Source organism: Varanus komodoensis, unplaced genomic scaffold (genome assembly GCF_004798865.1).
Source record: "Varanus komodoensis strain SLA01 unplaced genomic scaffold, ASM479886v1 scaffold3, whole genome shotgun sequence".
NCBI lineage: Eukaryota > Metazoa > Chordata > Lepidosauria > Squamata > Varanidae > Varanus > Varanus komodoensis.
The window spans coordinates 56,020,621-56,038,128 of NW_025335761.1; the positions used below are offsets into that span (position 1 = coordinate 56,020,621).

Below are 17,508 nucleotides of genomic sequence, written 5' to 3' on the forward strand. Positions count from 1 at the left end.
TCTGGAACTCAGATTTTGAGTTTCAGTCATGAAGTTGTATGACAACTTGCTTCAGCTCTATTTAAATGTTTCAATGACCGTGCTCACTTCATAGGGTACTTCGCACATACTTAATACACAACAGAACCTTGGAAGAACCAAGATGGAGCAGAACTTGGAGAAGACCAGAACCACTGGTTCACATGACTGGGAAATATTGGGAAATCTTTAACATGTCAACTACCAGTGACTACATTTTTTCCGTATGATGTTATGCATCACCCTTTCAGCGCTGCATCACAATTGTCATGTTTCAAGAGATAGTGGTATCACTTTGCTGAATCCCATACATGGTGGCCAATGGACACAACCAGCTGGCTAGGATGCAACATTTTGAGTAGTCCCCTCACTACCATAAATAGCAATGAGTGCAGAAAGACTCTGTGTTAAGAATGTAGGGCTTAGTCTTCTCTGCTCGTTTTACTAGATCATGTGCCATATAGTTTGGATAGTAAGACTCTATCCAAATTTTCTTAGTCATATTTTCAGGGCAGCCTCCTAATCTGCCTTGTGCTCACAGGAATGACCACCAGAAAATGGGACCCCGTCTCTTTCCAGAACAACCAGAAACCAATTCCATTTCTGGAATTGAAGGATTCAGTGAGCTCTCAGAATGGATCTACAGTTTTGGCTAGTTTCTGGGATTACTCTAAATAACACTAGCTTCTTGATATGCTAGCAGTTGTCCCCACTAGTGCAAACTTGTGATTGCTGGAGCACTACCTGCTTTGGACACTGCCATAAGGTGTTTAAACCATGCACCAGACTCCTGTGTGGCTATAACTTGAGCATGAGTTTACAAGGCCTCCAAATCCAGTTTGGATCAAGAGCCTTCCCATGGTGGAGGAGCAAACCCATGTTCCTCTCGTCACCACAAAATCATAGCGAAGATGATGCAGGCATTCTGCACCGATGCCCAGTCATGTGGGCCACCAGTCAGCACGATTCTCTCTGGTCCACCTGGAGCAGAGAGAATCACACTGGGCATCGCTGTGGAGAGCCTACGAGGTTCATGACATTAGCTTGGCTCTGGCACTATTCATACTTAGAAGAGGCTTGCTGAAATCAATGGGAGGTACTTATCCCATTGAAGTCAACTCTAACACAATATTTTGGATGGAAAGTTTGTACCTCTGATGGAGTGTAATAAAAGATGGCAATGAACATGCTGTGTGAACCATCATTGCGTGTTACACGAATAGGGATGTGTCTACAGACAAGATCACCTTCGGTTCAGGTTTGGTTTCCTGATTAAAACCTTTCCAGGAATGCCAGTGTAATTTTCTTTCTCAACCTTCCAACTAGAGACACCCAGTTATAAAACCTACAACCTCCTGGGCAGACTGGTTCATCCACCCATTAGATCATGCCACTTTTCTCCTCCTGAAAAGAAGTCCGTGGTGAGGATCGTCCGAGCAAAAGCTCCTTCTCATGGATCAGGCTATCCAAGAGGTCCTCCTGACGGTAGTTATGATAAACCTTCAAAAAGGCCAAAATGGTAATTCCCAGCCAGGTCAGCCAGGCAGCCCAGAAGCCAAACTAGGGAGAGAGAAACAGACAGAGAGACAGACAGACAGAGAACTGACTGAGAAACAGGAAGATGAGAGTGAAACAATCCCCAATACTATTTCTATACCATTTGAAAAACATTCTAATATACTGTGCAGTTCTATTTATTATAGGAGACCTTTTTGACTGAATTACCTTTAACATTTGGGGGTGATTCGTTCTGGTCAACATTTCAAAATATTGTTCTTAAATACTACCTTGGACTTCTCCATCTGAGGGTTCATTTACACCCATCATCTTCCACCCTGGGATCCTCAGGTGTTCTTTGTATCACATTTTCACAAGTGGATATTTTCACAGTGAAAATAAAGTTTTGGGGGGCACCCCAGCGGTCCCCCAAAACACCTACTTGCTCACCTTGCTCAATCCTTTTTGCTGCCTGCTCACCAGCCCCAATAAGCTTCTGCTTCAGCACCATTTTTTAAAAATCATTCTTCTTCCTGGGAACAGGGACACTGGCTTACAGGCAACTGGACTAGGCTACGCAGTAATGTCACTGAAGGCAAACAAAGCCAATTCAGAATGAGGGCAATTCATCCTCAGTTGGAATATACTTAAGTGGAGCCATTCAAAGATCATACATGGATCACATGATTATGACACAATGCCGCAGAGCCAATCAGAAGGCTTCCTGAGAGCATGGCTCAGGGAGGTGAAGGCCATTCACAGGGTGATTGCAGTGGTTTATTTCTTCTGAGCCCCTTCCCACAAGAGATGAAAGTGTGCATGAAAAGCACCTCACCCCACATAGGCTCACAGCTACTGAAGGGGTTCCTTAACAGGAAACAGACAAACTTCCTTCAAAACCCTAAAATAAGGACTCCAATGGACTCGCGTAACCACAACAAGAGCCACATTCGGACCAAGGGTCCATCTAGTCAAACAGGGGCCAAGCAGCTGCCCAGTGGAAACCCACAAGCCACAGTGCCCTCCTACCCACATTCCCCAGCAACTGGGGCACAGAGGCATACTGCTCCGATACTGGAGGGCCATGAGGTCTAGCAGCCCTGGTGGTCATAGCCAATATGCCTTCTTCATGCCACAAGCAGCTGTTTGGCCGCTGCGTGAAGAGAACGCTGCATTCAACCAGGTTCGGAGGTTTCCGAAGGCTGCTTTGCAACCATCCCACAGAACGGCGTGCAAAGAAGGCTTCTGGTCCGTGGATTCGGTGCCTTTTTACTCTGCAATTGCCATGTTTTCATTGTATTTAAGGAGCTTTATTGCTTAAATTGTTCCTCTGTTTTCATTGTTCTGTAACCTACCATTTTTGATAGACTGGCAGGGCAGTAATGCAAGAAATAAATACATTATTAGAAACATAAATCATGCCGGACTTGATAACCTCTTGCCCATTAGCTCGGCTCTTCTTACATTCTTATGGCTAGCTGACCCTCAGATCTTTTCCAGAGTTACAACTTGTCCATTCTATGAACACAGGGACTTCGGGGAGTCTTGCTTGACCTACCTGTGTGATGGCAAACTGGTCATAGAATGCTGAGTTTTCTAAATTCAGCTCAAGATCTATATCCTGTAATTCTTCACAACTAGACGGAGAAGACATTTTGGATGGAAAGGAAAGAAACGAAAATCATTTCAGCAACTCCAGATGACCTTTCCGAGCTTCAGCTGAATCAGACCTCTAAATCCTGTTCTATCAAGCTTCATTTTCTAGCTGCGGCGGCAGCTCACCACTGTAGATAACAACTGAACGACAACACCTTCATTATAAAACAATCTTCCCACTATCCTTGGAACACAGATAAACTTTCACATTACGGTCCCCCTCAGAACATGCCACTGAGCTTGTCAGAGCACACTGGCATTTTAATCTTGAGCAAGAAACAATGGAGCTAAGGCCAAATGTTAATAGCTCTTCATGTACTTGGCCTGCAGGTTCCCTACTGGCCAATTTCCTTCAGAATAGAGAGAGAAGGTGGATGACCATTGCATGCATACCTACATTCAGGAACGAAACTACTTTCTTCATCAGCTGAGCCCTTTCCACATGAATATGAACAAAGACACATGTGCTGTTTAGCCATGACACAAAACTGGTGTCATGCAAACACAAGATGAATTTCAGCAGACCACAACGTATTTATGCAGCGAGTGTGTTGCAGCACCCAAAACTTATTCGTAAGGCCCATGGGATTGGGAAGGATGACCATGATGCTGACTCTGAAAGCATGGCCCTTTTCCCAGGGTTGCATGGAATCATGAAAAGGAGAACGATGCACGTGAATTGCATAAAGCGAGGAAGGACAAATGCATGGAAAGGGCCTATACTTTAGCTTCGAAACATTAAAAACTTTAATGAACTCCTATTCCTAATGTTCCACCCACTAAACCACCTCACAGAAATACCCACTGCGGCATCACCCCACCAGTCGGTCTCAGCCCACAATAAAATCCGTCTTATAAGCCTCCATTACCTTTTGACATCACCAGAGAAGACTTCAGAAGAAAGGATTGTTTGCGTGTTTTTGTTTCAGTTGCTCCAGAGCAAAGAGTCGGTAAGATACAGTCTGCCTATGGATTTGTTTTGGGGTGCTTTTTAACATAAATAACTTGGATATCTACTCGATGCTGAGAAAAAATTTCCAGGGGTTTTGAGGCTTCAGAAGGCCGCTTCTTGTCTTGCTTCCCTTGCCAGTGTGGTCAGCCATCTTGGATGCTTATCCAAATATTTGATTAGTCAGTCTAGGAGTTTGCCCCCCCAGAATTTTAACCAAATATTTGAATAATCGTTGCAGCCCTAAACAGAACATTCACTAATGGCATTTTACAACATATGACAAGGTCAAACATAAAATTAATGCGTTAGCAGTTCTGTTAATCTATATCATATGACATAAAATGTCACATTTTGATCTGCTACTTCACTGTTTTTGAGAAGATTCTTGTTTTACTTTCAAAAAAGAAACTCACATTTCTAAATATTTCTTTACCGCAAGTGCAAAGAATGGTGGATACTTTCTCAAGAGTACATTTAAGTATATTGCTGGATTTAGGTAATACTAATCAATTTGCAATCTGGAAGTGCGTTAGATACACATTCTTCCTTGCTACTGGAATACCCCAAAGCTATGCCAAATGTGAGCAGGCAGAATAGCATACAGTCAACCCAGCCATTCAGTCCTTTTTGAGGTTCTGCCTGACGGTGGAGTCAGGGCTGCCTCACCATTAAGGCAAAGTGAGACAATTGCTTCAGGGGTCAGATGTTGCGGGTGGGAATAGCAGTCTCCCTGTCCTTTCTCTGGAGCCACCAATCATTCTGCTCTGCTGGAGGACAGAATTATGTGTGATGCATGGCCTCCCCTGCACCTGCTAAACTGGTCTGAGATCCTCTGATGTGGTGGAGGCTGTCCAGTCATCAGCATCAAAGGAGAATTCAGCTGCCAACCCATTTGCTACTGTCCTTGGCTCAGTGAGCAAAATATCTTGGGCAAGTCCAGCACGGCCTACTGCTGCTTTGAGGACACAAATATTATGTCCTCAGATCTCCCATCCCAGTTTCAGATTCTTCCAGGGTCTTTGGCTATGTGCATATTTCAGCTTTCCAGATAGCCTAGTTTAACTGTTTGTTTAACTGTTTGTTTAACTGTTTGTGGGGTACCCTCCATATTCTCCATTTCAGTCCCTTAGGTTTGCAGAGATTGGGGTTTCTCCTTTATTCTGCAAGTCCAAATGTCCTCTTTCCACAAGATGTAGAAAAGGTGCCATTTGGGATACGCAGGAGGGCTGCTAGGCTGTTTTCCTTGATGAGAGGACAGCAACAAGCATTTGGCATCATGGGGACACGTGTGTGGGCCACATCCCCAGAGCTTGCATGTGCCAGCCCTGCGCTCCAAGTCCCCAAGACCCCACGTGCAGGCTTCTACCCTCATTCAAGTGAAGGGGAGCAGAAGTCCTCTCGAGAGCTACCCCTTCCGTAACTTCCCCCACGCCTTCTTCCACGTTCGCTGGGAAAGCTGGGCCAACAAATCCAACTGATGTGGAGAGCACCAGGCTGAGAAAGGCTGCTGTGCCCTAGTTTTGCAGAACACCTCAGCAGGATTTCAGAATTCCCAGTTTGGAGATATTTATTTAATTTTTTTCTAGACCATCCCATTACTGACGTCTCGGGACAGTTTAACAATACAAATGTAAAAAAATTTAAACACAGTGTCCTAAAATTCAACAATAATAAAACCCCAGTTAAAACAGTCAGGTCTTAAAACATTGGGAAAATAAAAAGGTTTTGGCATGGCACCAAATAGAATAAAGTGGCAGCACCAGGCGAACCTCTCTGGGGAGCAAATTTGACAATTGGAGTGCCACCACAGAGAAGGCCCTTCTCTGGGTAGTCACCCTCCTAATCTCCTTCAGGGAGGGCTCCCGGCGCAGGGCCTCTGCCTCAGATCTCCAGGGGCGGGAGGCCACATAGGAGAGGAGATGCTCCTTCAGGTAACCAAGCCCTAACCATTTAGGGCCTTATAGGTCATCACCAGCACCTTAAATTAGATGTCTAATTTAGACATTCGACAGATGTCTCAACATTGCATTTTCAGATTATTCCAAGTGCTGTGTCCTGGGTTATGCATGCAGCAAATTATTCCAGCCACCAGGGCTATGTAGAAGTGCACCCAACCACTTTGCCACATGGCGAAGGGCTTACAGCATTGATGCCGCCGCCACCCCTATCAGCAGCCTTAATCATAAACCCAACTGGTAACATTCCATATTTGTTACTCAAATGTAAGGCATCCTCCTCAGGTATTGCAGTCTTACAGGATGATGAGAAGAGCGGGACGCCCTGCGCTTTCCAGAACTTCCTCATCATCTTCCCTGCATTGGGGAGAGAACCTCTCAAGGGAGATTGGCTTCCCACACAAGGAGCACCTTGAGTGCGCTGCTCACACACAGGCATCTGTGTGGATTTCTGATCTGAAAGATCAGGCTTCCAAACGGCAAAGGAAGGCTCCCCACTTCAGAAGCAAATTCCCCATGGATGGAGGGCAAGGAAGTAGGCAACAGAGATGCAACAGAGGAAGCTGGCCAGCAAGGGCACCACCAGCGGGGTAGCAGCACCAGGGCTCTTGGGGTCAAGGTACCAAGGTGCCAAGACTTCTGGACTAGTAAGATTACCTGTACCCCTTCAGGTTTCCCTCTTAACCCTGAGCATAGTTGCAATTCTCACAGTAACTGGGGAGTGGATTTCCCAGTAGCAACAGAACAATGTAAGCAATCCCTATTGTAATGCAAAGTTTTGAGGGATGGCTTGGTCTTGAATGGGCAATAAGACACACCAGCTCAACAGAACAACATACAGAATGCACACAGAGAGATGGATCAACACAGCTGGCCTCATTTTGGGCCCTCCTGGGAATTGCAGCTATTCTGTTCCAAAAGCACCACGGTCGGCCATGTACCATTCCTCGCTGATAGGACTGGGACATCACAAGTGGGGGGAAGCCTGATTAGCGCTCTGGTGAGTACCTGAATCCAGGTCTCTTCCAGAAGAACACTTGACTAGGGTTACTGAGCAAAACAACCCCTTCAAAACTGGCATGAAAACACCAAAGCCCAAATTCGCAGCCCTTTAGTCAAGCTTCTAAATCAAGAGCTAGAAGATGAAACCTTAAAAACAACCCCCCACTAAAGTAAGTGCCATGTGTGCCGAGGTTAAAATTGCCCCCTGCTTTCTCTCCCTGAGGCAGGGTTTGGAAAATTCCCCTTTTCCCTTTGCAGTATTGAGCAATAGTTCTTAATAGGATTAGGCCTCTTTTGTTGGCCCGCTTAACATCTGTTCCTTAACAGCTTGGCCTGCAGGTGTGCTCGAGTGCAATGCCCAAGATTACCGGCACTGCAGTCGGACCCATTTGGGGCACCAGGTCTGGAACGGCTGCCTCAGAGTATCTCCACGTTGTGCCTCCCTGGCTTGCATCCCTTCCATCGAGAATCCGTTCCATTTCCTGCCTCCCACCTGTCCGCCTCTCTGTGTAAGCAGAGAGATCCCCCCCCCCCGCTCCCATTATCACCACTCACCTGTTTGGCATCGTTCCTTTCTCGGTGATGGCATCACACCACATGTTGAAACCAACGCTCACAATGGTGCTGGCGATAAAGATGACGAAAACTACAAAGGCGCTGATTAGCAGATTCAGGAAGGCATAAAAGAAGGAGCTGTAAAGCATCATCAGGTGGCGGAGGGAGAAAGAGAGAGAAAGGGGGAACAGCTCAGCTCAAAAAGCATCACCATGAATCTCTGTAACCACACAGCCGGCAAGTCGGCACAGCAGGTGCTTCGTGCCAGGCAGGGAGAGCTCTGATGCAGCCTGCTCTGGGCTGCCCAAAATAAGGGATTGTCAGAACGCCTGGCAGGAGTGGGAAGGGGCACAGCTAGGGGGAAAGATACAGAGCCCAGGCCCATAGGACACAAATCTGCATAAAATCTGCATATGCTAATTGATACGTGCATATAACACATTTAGAGGTAATTACTAGCATTTGTCTGCATCTCACTGCAGGCAAAGCCAGCCCAGTCATTGCTCTGGCAAAGCACCTTAAAAAAAATAAGTGCATCGCCTCGACCCCCTTGGGGGCTGCATGCTGAGCAGGCATGGCAGGATGAGTCCATGCCAAGACAGAAGGTGCCCTCTTTCCACATGCCCTTGGAAAGCAGCACAGAGAAGCCGAAGCAACCTGTGGCACGTCCTTTGCCGTACCTATTGGCCCCATACCTATTGGCCCAAACAAAACCTGCAGAAGGTCCGACTGAACCGCCAGTTATCGTGATCTTCCAGGCACTTGCGCGTCCGAGGACTTCGGCCACTAGAACTCAGTGCCTGCATTCCGTGCACAGGACCTTGGACTGATTTTAAAGAGAGCCAATGGCCAAAGGGTCGATCGATTTTACTGGGCTGGGAAATGGTCTGAAGGGCACAGGTGAGCCAGGCATTCCTCTAATTCCAGAAGACTCCTGAGCACGCCCGCTCATAGCACGTCTGAAGCACTCAGCATTCTCAGGGGCTTCGACAGCCAAGCCCAGATGGCAGCTTCTTGCTTCTTTAGATTGCTACTGACAGATCTGGGTTGAAAAGGCACTGCCTACCTCCGTCACCTCCCATGGCGGAAGGTTACAATTGCTTCCTTTTAACCGATCCTTTGATCTCACACCAACTTCTGAGCATATTAACTATCCTCGTGTCAGGATAGACTTTTTCTGTTCGGTTTGAATCCCCCTGCCAGCCACCATGAACGTGCATTCAATCCCCAAAGATGAGCAAAAAGGCAGAATCAAACAGAAATTTACAGGTACGGACTGTAATAAAATCTGGCAGTGTAGAACATTTCCACTCAAGGTTTCAGCCAGCCAGGCCCTCTTCCAGGACTCCATTCCATCCCGCCACTGTTCATTGCTGTGGCCACTGAGAAAGCCAGGTCTTCATTGGGTTATTTTGGAGGGTTTTCCCCCGTTAAAGTTTTTTTTTTTGTACTTCTGCAAACATTAACCTGTTTTCCACAGGCTCCTCTTGTGCCTGGGTGGCTTCATTTTGGATGCAAAAGGAATGGCTCTCACAGACTGAACTTCAGAAACAGAAGATGGTGATGGCTTGAAACACCGCCTGAGGACTGGGGATCTGGAAATCACTGCACCGTGCTTGGGAGAATAAGTCAACGGTCTCCAACCTTCTTCAGTGAAAACCCACCTTTGACCCAAATGTGCAGGTGGGGTCCCACTATTTTTTTTTTAATGCTGCATTTGCCATTGAGATCAGGCCATGATCTGCTGAAGAGCAATGTGAAAACCGGAGGAGCTCCGGAAATTTAATTCTCAGCATAAGACCTTAAGGAGGACTGTGCTAAGGTCCAACTCGTCAAGTGCTCTGCTCGTGCAGGGGCCACCCAGATGTCTGTGGGACCCCACAAGCAGGATATGAGCGCAACACCACACTCCTGCCCAGCTCCCCAGCACACTGCCTCTGATGCTGAAGGTAATCCCTGCCATCAGGTGAGGTTGCCACTGATGGCCTTCTCCTCCAGGAATGGTCCAATCCCCTTCTGGTGGCCATCACCACACCTGGTGTGGCTTTTTCAAAAAGTAACCAAGTTGGCACCCATAATTGGCACCAAAAAGTTGGCACCAATAATTCATTTTCTACGATTTATTGGAAGAAGATCTTGCAGGGCTGGGGTGAAGGAAGCGACTCAAACTCATTGAAAAGGGCTCACACCCACACTGGCTGTTTTATAACTCAGGGAGCTCCATTTACTTGTGAGATAAGTCCTAAATTCAAAAGTGGTTTATGAGCAGAATCAAAAGTCTCAGAAGTGGAATAGTCTGCATCCCTGGAAGTTTTGGTTTGCTTTTGAAGAAAAAAACTGGACAACTTCCACAAGGCAACATCCCACCCTCACCCCCAGCTGGCTCTGAGAGGGAGAAAAAAAGGAGGAGATGCAGCTGAAGCCATCCGCCCCCCCCCCATGCGAATTCTTATCAATACCCCATCCTTCCTTCCCTCTTCCTCCCTGGAAATTCTCTTTGTGACAGCCTTTTAAGAGCTCTCCTGTCACCCCTCACTCTTCTCTTCTTCAGGCTAAACATACCCAGGTCTTTCCATCTCTCCTCACAGCCTTCATTTCCAGTCCCCGGATCATCTGTGTTGCCACCCATCAAGCTGCCCTGCACCGCCCATGTTTTAAATTAACCTTTCATTCTTTGTTCGCTTTTTCTTACAGCAGTAAAACAAGTGTCTCTTAGTGCTGAAAATGGAGTCCTACTCAATCTTTTCCATGGGTGATTTGTCCAGTGGCAGCCATTCTTAGAAGGGCACCAGTTTCTCAGATACTCAAATGAGCCCATTGTAGAGATCCTAACTATAAAACTGAGGTATAAAAAGAGAAAATTGCTAGGGGTGGGGCAAGAGGAGGAATGCCCTCCTTTCACAGTGATGCTAAGCAGACTTAATTAAGTACCTTGGAGACCAGATGCATAGTTACCCTTTAAAATTCTCACTTGTCAAGATTTGCAAAATGCATATCTTAGTGGAAATAATGTTCAGAAATGAGGAAAATTGCTAGAAAATATGTGTTTCATGGAAAATCAAGTACAAAATGGCCAAAACCAGCTGTCTCAGTCAAATCCATGGTGGGAGCTGCTGCAGCAGCCGTAGATGCAGCCCCCACCTCACCTCATAAGCCTCCAATTTTGGAGGGAGGAGCACTGGCGGGGGGTGTATAGGATTGTGCCTAAGGATTCTTCAGGGCGTGCTGTATCAGAGCAAAGGGGGCAAGTCATAGCGTGTAGCTCTCCCACGCAAAAATCATTAAAACAGCTCATGCTATGCTGAAAATTTCTCCCAGCTTTTGTTCAACTAGGTTCATTCAATCCAAGAGAAAAGAAATTGCTCTCCAAAAGAAATGTGAAGGAGAAGAAATTTCAGAGTGTTCTCATGGGTTTGGTGCAGGGTTCTTGTGCTTTCCTTAGCCAAGAGGTGGCTGAGAAGCGTGAGCAAAGGTCTTGTCATCCGCGGTGCAAACACCTCTGGCAACCTGCAGCCAACCTGCCTTTCCACACTTCATCCAAAGCCCAGGGGCTTTTTCAGATTGGGAAATGCAGAGCAATGGCGAGGGGTGTAAGAGAAAGAGAAACTCCACAGCACCCTTTACCACCTTGCAGGGATTAGGAAAGTTTAAAAACATCCAAAGAAATTCAGACAGGATTATCAAATGCCCTGTGACATAGAAAAAAAGAAATCTCTTCTGGAAATGGGGAAAGAAAGCTTCCAGGAAACTCTAACTTCAGCTTTTACTATTTTGTTTTATTTATTATATTTATATTCCACTTTTTCTCCCTCCAAGGAACTCAAAGAGGCTTATATAATTCTACTCCTCCTCTCAATCCTATCTTCACAACAACAACCCTGTGAGGTAGGTTGGGCTAAGGGTCTGTGAAAATTATCCAGTGAACTTCATGGCCAGGTGGAGACTAGAACCCAGATCTCCTGAGTCCCAGTCCAACACTCTGAGCCAGTACACTGGCTTTTTCCCCTGGAGCTGGATGGTGCAATGCCCTCACCCCTCCCATCTGCTGCAGAAGTCGAGGAAAGGAGTGGGGTTGCCAGCAGCTGCACAAGCAACAAATGCATCCACAATCACCCTCAGGCCTGAACCCTGAAGAATGACTGCTAGAACAGCCAAAGTGTCTGAATATATTCTTCTCAGAAAAGTCCAGGAGTACTTATTTCCTACTCCTTAGAATTAAAAGGGTACTGCAGAATTTTCCCCAAACTTTCTTCACCCTCCTTTTTTTGTGGTTCCGGCATTCCCTATTCATCCACCCCCTGCAATGCCTTTGAATTATGCTAAGAATGGGGTCATTTGAAGGATGCAGAATGGGCTCCACTGGATTTGATGATGTTACTCCTTACAAGAGCAGTGCAAAAGAACAAAAACCCTTAGGAAAAAATGGAAGACGGATTATGGTGACTACTGCCTATGAGAAGTCATTGGGAGAATAGCTGAGCAATAGAAAAACTTGCCAAAATACCTCCTCCACCACCACCACCACCCCCTTGTCTCACATCTCTATACACAAATTGGGTGATGAATTTGGAGAGGCTATCTTTACACATCCAGAAGAAGTCTATTAAAAGGACTAAACAAGCAAGAGAAGAGAAGAGAAGAGAAGAGAAGAGAAGAGAAGAGAAGAGAAGAGAAGTTTGACAGTATTTCAGCCACTTTTCAGCAATAGTTTTCAAGGCAACTTCCAGAAGGAAAGGATGAAAACCACCAAAATAACAATTGAAATAAAATGTAGAGTGCTACTGAAAGATTTTGCATGAAACAATGCAAACTTAAAAGTCAAGACAAATAAAAATATGTGGGTTTGGTTCACCTGCCATTCAGAAGAAAGCAAAGCTGGTGCACTGTGGACAAGAAATTTCCTTTCCAAGGGCATTTCAAAGACAGGAAGCTACAGCTCAAAAGTCTCTATTTCCATTCTCCACTCACTTTATTTCAAATTGTGGCTGGATTCGGAGCAGGAGCTCTGTGGCTGATCTTCGAACCTGTGCAGTTTCATGCAACAGCAAGTAGAGCTTCATGCACCTTGGCCCCAAACTGTTGAACCTTTTCCCACGTAAACAGAATTCTGCCCAGCATATTGTGGGCCGTTAACCTCACCGTCACTTTCTTCCTTGTAGCTGCTTCTCCAGTTCATTTCCCAAAGGTCTGGGTTTCTTGGAGAGAAGCCAAAGTTGAGCATCGTGCTGTGATAAATTGCCATAAATCTCAAATGGCGTACATAATATTAGCAGCAGTGTAGACACATCTCCATGGAGATCAGTTGTACATTCTGTTAGAAACCTGTGGGTTGGATCACTTGCCCAAATCATCTGCAGCTGTCTGCTAAACAGACAGAACATGTTGTCTCCTTTTATATTCTGACTCTGATTCTACTTTGGGCTAATCTGGGATCACCCTCAAGAAAATGGCATTCTGGTCCTGCCTTGCACAACTGGCGAGATGAATGTATAAATCATGAACTTCAGTCATGACAAAAACAACATACTACCTCAATAAGCAAAAGAAGGAACCTGGCATGGCAGCTCTAGTGACCTGGTTGGTATCAGGATGAGGAACCATCTGGCAATACTATGCATTCAGCAGGAATTTAAGAAATGGCTTTTTTGGTGGTAGTACCCAAATTTTGGCCCTCCCTACTAAGGAAGGCTCATTTTACCTACTCATTGATAGCTTGCTTTCAAAACAGGCAACCCCTTTCTGCTCAAACAATCATTTGGCCTACTGGGCCTTTTGTTGTTCTGCTCTGTTGTTCTGGATTTCATCCATTTGAAATTTAGTTTTGTTTTCAGCTGGCTGCCACTTTTCCTGGTTTTATTTGGACAGCATTGTTTGGTTCCTGTAGATTAGACATTTTTATGGCAGTTTTTACTATAGGTAGCTGCCTTGAGTGTTCTTTAGATAGAAAGTCAGGGTATTAATGCAACGTGAAAGAAATAATGGAAGAATGGTGGGTTGTAAATGTACAAAATGGGGATGAAGTGATTTGAGAATTAAGGATTATGCCTTATTTAGTGTGTTTGTAGACTGGACTCTCTGAACGTGAACTTTAATGCATTTCTAAAATCCCGTCACCAAATATCTGTTGATTTAATCGATGGCACCTTCCTTGCATCACCTCATCAGATCTGGTGCATGTTGTGATACATTTTCAGCAGAGGCTGACATCTGACAGTGATAATCATGACACTTAAAATGGTTTGGGCTGCTCAGTTGGCTGTGTGGGCTGTTCTTTTTCTAAATATATATGCATACACCTGGAACACCTGTCCAGACTTTGGGGAGAAGGATGGGGGGAAGTTACATGCTCACAACAAGTGTATCATGTCTAACAGAGACAATAGTCCTCTTAGACTACTGGCTAATGCAGATTATAAATTCAATTATAAATAACAGCTCCATTAGTATTTGTCTGATGAGGTTCTTTTGTCACACACACACAAAGGAAAAAAATCCCTCCATAAATTACCCACAAAATCTCATCCATGTTTGTTTGGTGGCCAAAAGGATACGACAGTGTTCACTTAATGCAACAGAAATATTGGTGTCTTTCCCGCATCTGTCTTGTGCCCTTGCAATGAGGCATGCTCTAAAAAGAAATCTCTCCCATCATCACCAACCATTTGTGTGAATGTTTCCTTTGTTCAGCCTTTTGTCATTTTAGAGTTCTGTTCTTTATTTGCATTTCACCTGCAGTGCTCCTGATTGAGCCAGGATTGAGCCAGAACTGTACCCAGTAAGGAAAGAAAGACAAATCAGTGAAAGGTCCATGTGCTCGTGAACTGCTCTACCCTACCGCGGGCAGGGGTCCTGCATGCCCTTACCTGAGAGCAAGCCCTATGAACGGAAGCGGGGCTTCATTCGGAACATGCGTGCAAAGGGTCGTGAATTGTCCATGCGAAAACAGCAGCCTTCCCCAACGTGGCGCTCTCCAAATGTGTCGGATTAACATGGCCAGCAATGCCCACCCAGCCCGGGGAATGGCTGGAGGGGGCGGGGCGCCGGCCCTGGGCACGGCTGGGTGGCGGATGCTGGGCGCTGTAGTGCGAGGCATTACTGGGTTGGGGAAGGCCGATCAAAGGGGCGCCCCCCCGCAGGCCAGCCACCTTGGGAAACGTATTCCCACGCACACGCGCCTCTCCAGCGCGCTGCGTCCGCGGGGCGCGGGGAGGGGCTCCTGGGGACACCCCATGTACTCGGCAGACCCCACCCGTCCCCGCCCCCGCCCGCGCCTCCAGCGGCACTTACTCCTCGTGGCCCTTGCAGAGGAGGAAGAGGGTGCGCCAGGCCTGCGCGGCGGCGAGCAGCAGCGAGAGGAGGCCGGCGAAGAGGCTGAAGCGGCAGGCGGACTCGGGCCCCCACTCCTGCACGGTGAAGCGCTGCCGCTCGGCCGTCAGGTTGGCGTTGAGCCACATGCCGTCGGTGAAGAGCAGGCAGCGGCCGTGGAAGTCGTTGCTGTTCTCCGACAGCGGCACCACCACGATGAAGCTGAAGAGGAAGGCGAGGAAGTAGCCGATGCACTGCGCGAAGAGGAAGTTGCTCAGCGGCGCCATGATCGCGCCGCCCGCCCGCCTGCCCGCCTGCCTGCCTGCCTCCCGCACAGCCGGAGCCGGAGCCGACGAGCAGCCCGAGGATGCGCAGTGGCGAGCGCGCCGCCCCTGCCCCGCCGCAGCCGCCCGCCCCCGAGGGGCGGATCTTCCGAGCAGGGGGTCAGGCCTGCTTGACCCACGCGGGGTCGCATCCTCGGCCCAGCCTTGGTCCAGTTAACTTAATATTGTTTCCTCCAGCCACCTCCGACCTGGCTTCCCCTCCGGATGGGTTGGACTACAGCTCACATCATCCCCGGCCAGCAGATCCTTGTCCCTCCAGTCCCAAACAGACTACCCTCTCCTTCCCCAAACTGGCACGCCTTCAGATCTGTTGGACTACAGCTCCCATCCCCTCGCCTCAGTCAGCATAGTCAAGGTGGGGGATTGCCTGAACGGGAAGCTGCCTTCTGGGGTCCAACTGAGTTCCCTTTCCCACCCATTCTTCTTTTCCCCATCAACCTTTTGCTCATAACTGGATTTGTCACCGCAGCTTCATCACTCATCCTGAGGTTAAGAGCAAGAATGCTACAGAAGCTGAAGCAGAAGTGAAAGACCAACTAAGACCATGACAGAAGCTACAAGAGCTGAGCGGGGCAGTCAAGGACAGGACGTTCTGGAGGGAACTCATAGGGTCGCCATAAAGCAAAGATGCCTTGATGGCGCATAGCAACAACAAATGGTCAAGCCTGAGCTGCACAAATCCAATTTCTGCACAGGTTTACTCGGAGGCAAACCCAACTGAGTTCAATGTCTAACATCACAATCATATTTTTATCCCATCTGTTTTTCCTAGTGCAAGGAACTCAAACCTGTGTACATAGTCCTCCTCCTCTCCACCTTATCTGCAGAGCAGCCCTGCAAGCTGAGAGTCAGTGACTATCCCAAAGTCACCTGGCTATTCTTGACCAACCTAACATAACCATCTCAACTACACTTCCCTATTTTTTGTATTTTTGTATTTAATGGTAATTTATTATGTTCTATTGTATTTCAATGTATTTTATTGTGTTGTAAGCCGCCCCGAGGCTTTGGCAAGGGGCGGCATAGAAATGTAATAATAATAATAATAATAATAATAATAATAATAATAATAATAATAATAATAATAATAATAATTTTAAGCACACAGAGAATAGTGGACAGCGAAGTACATTAATCAGCACCAAGGACAGCTCAGTCACGCTGGTCCCCGCTTGGCAGTCTGGAAAAACTACTGTCCATGGTCCTGAAGCCTGCAACTATTATTAAGGAGGTTACAGCTGCAATCTTGCCCAAGTTTGCAATGAGTAGGCCAGAGTCCATACTGAAATGTATCTCTGCACTCAAATGCATAGGCTTGGACTGTTAAAACTATCTGAAATAACCATGAATGTTATTTATGGCTGATTTACTATTTAAATACATTGTACTTAGGAAAGGAGAATTTCTAATCAGATCTGTCATCACAACCACCTAAGAAACTAACAGGCTAACCCAAGCACAAGAAGGGGTGTGTGGCTTGGAGGAACAGCATGCCTTGCAGATGGGCAAAAGTTCTGCTTCAGCATTTCCGTACCTGTAACAACAAAGGATAGCGAACACAATGCAATTTGTGACAGCACTCATGGTGATGATGAAAGTCGTGTGATTCGTCAGGGAAAAGGTGTGGGAGTCCACAGTGACTTGGGCAAGGAAAGACATGCTGTATGAGAGGCCTGTGGACCAAAATCCACAAAGGGAGCCATAGCACCTATGCCAACAAAAACGACCTACAGTGCTATGGCAAAGTTATGAACCACAAGTATGAAAAAGAGAGGATGGGCTATTTGTTAGAAGTCAGAACCACGACAATCCAAGAAATACTTAAAGAAATGTGGAAGACAAGAAGTGGTACAAGAGGAGGGAAAATCCACTTGCCACACCAGAAGAGCAGGGCTGTTGGAACTCTTTGGAGAGCACCTCCCTGGAGTGAGGTGAGGGTCCCCTCCTGAGGAGCAGCACAGAATTCACTGCTGCGCCATCTAAAGCAAGGGATTCATTCCAGGCAAACAAAACTGGAAAACCTCCAAACAGTGCAATGCAATGCATAGATGAGGTCTCAGGCTGTTGTACAAACATAGATAGTTTTATCCTTTGAAGGCGCCTGATGTGTTTCAGCTCTGTAACATATTTTGGAGCCTTCTTCAGATCAGAATCCAATTTTTCTTTTTTCTTTTTTTAATGCCTGCAGAGATTTCTGAAAATGTATGTCACCGAGGTTCATCCT

At 46.7% G+C, this 17,508-nt stretch overlaps 1 protein-coding gene across 1 annotated transcript; it reads right to left on the reverse strand.

The window, feature by feature from the left end:
- Positions 1 to 1,398: 1,398 nt before the first annotated feature.
- TMEM179 (transmembrane protein 179) lies at positions 1,399 to 15,227 on the reverse strand. Its single transcript, XM_044435865.1, has 4 exons — positions 14,923 to 15,227; positions 7,636 to 7,773; positions 3,074 to 3,152; positions 1,399 to 1,578 (listed from the first exon to the last, which is right to left on the reverse strand). The coding sequence occupies exons 1-4, from the start codon at positions 15,225 to 15,227 to the stop codon at positions 1,399 to 1,401; spliced, it is 702 nt and encodes a 233-aa protein (XP_044291800.1).
- Between the last annotated feature and the right edge of the window lie 2,281 nt (positions 15,228 to 17,508).

Coding starts and splice junctions, on each gene's coding strand:
- TMEM179 (XM_044435865.1), bottom strand. CDS start 15,227: ATGGCGCCGCTGAGCAACTTCCTCTTCGCGCAGTGCATCGGCTACTTC. Junction 7,774..14,922: donor CTCTGCAAGGGCCACGAGGA/GTAAGTGCCGCT, acceptor GATGCTTTACAG/CTCCTTCTTTTATGCCTTCC. Junction 1,579..3,073: donor ACCAGTTTGCCATCACACAG/GTAGGTCAAGCA, acceptor CTCTCTCCCTAG/TTTGGCTTCTGGGCTGCCTG.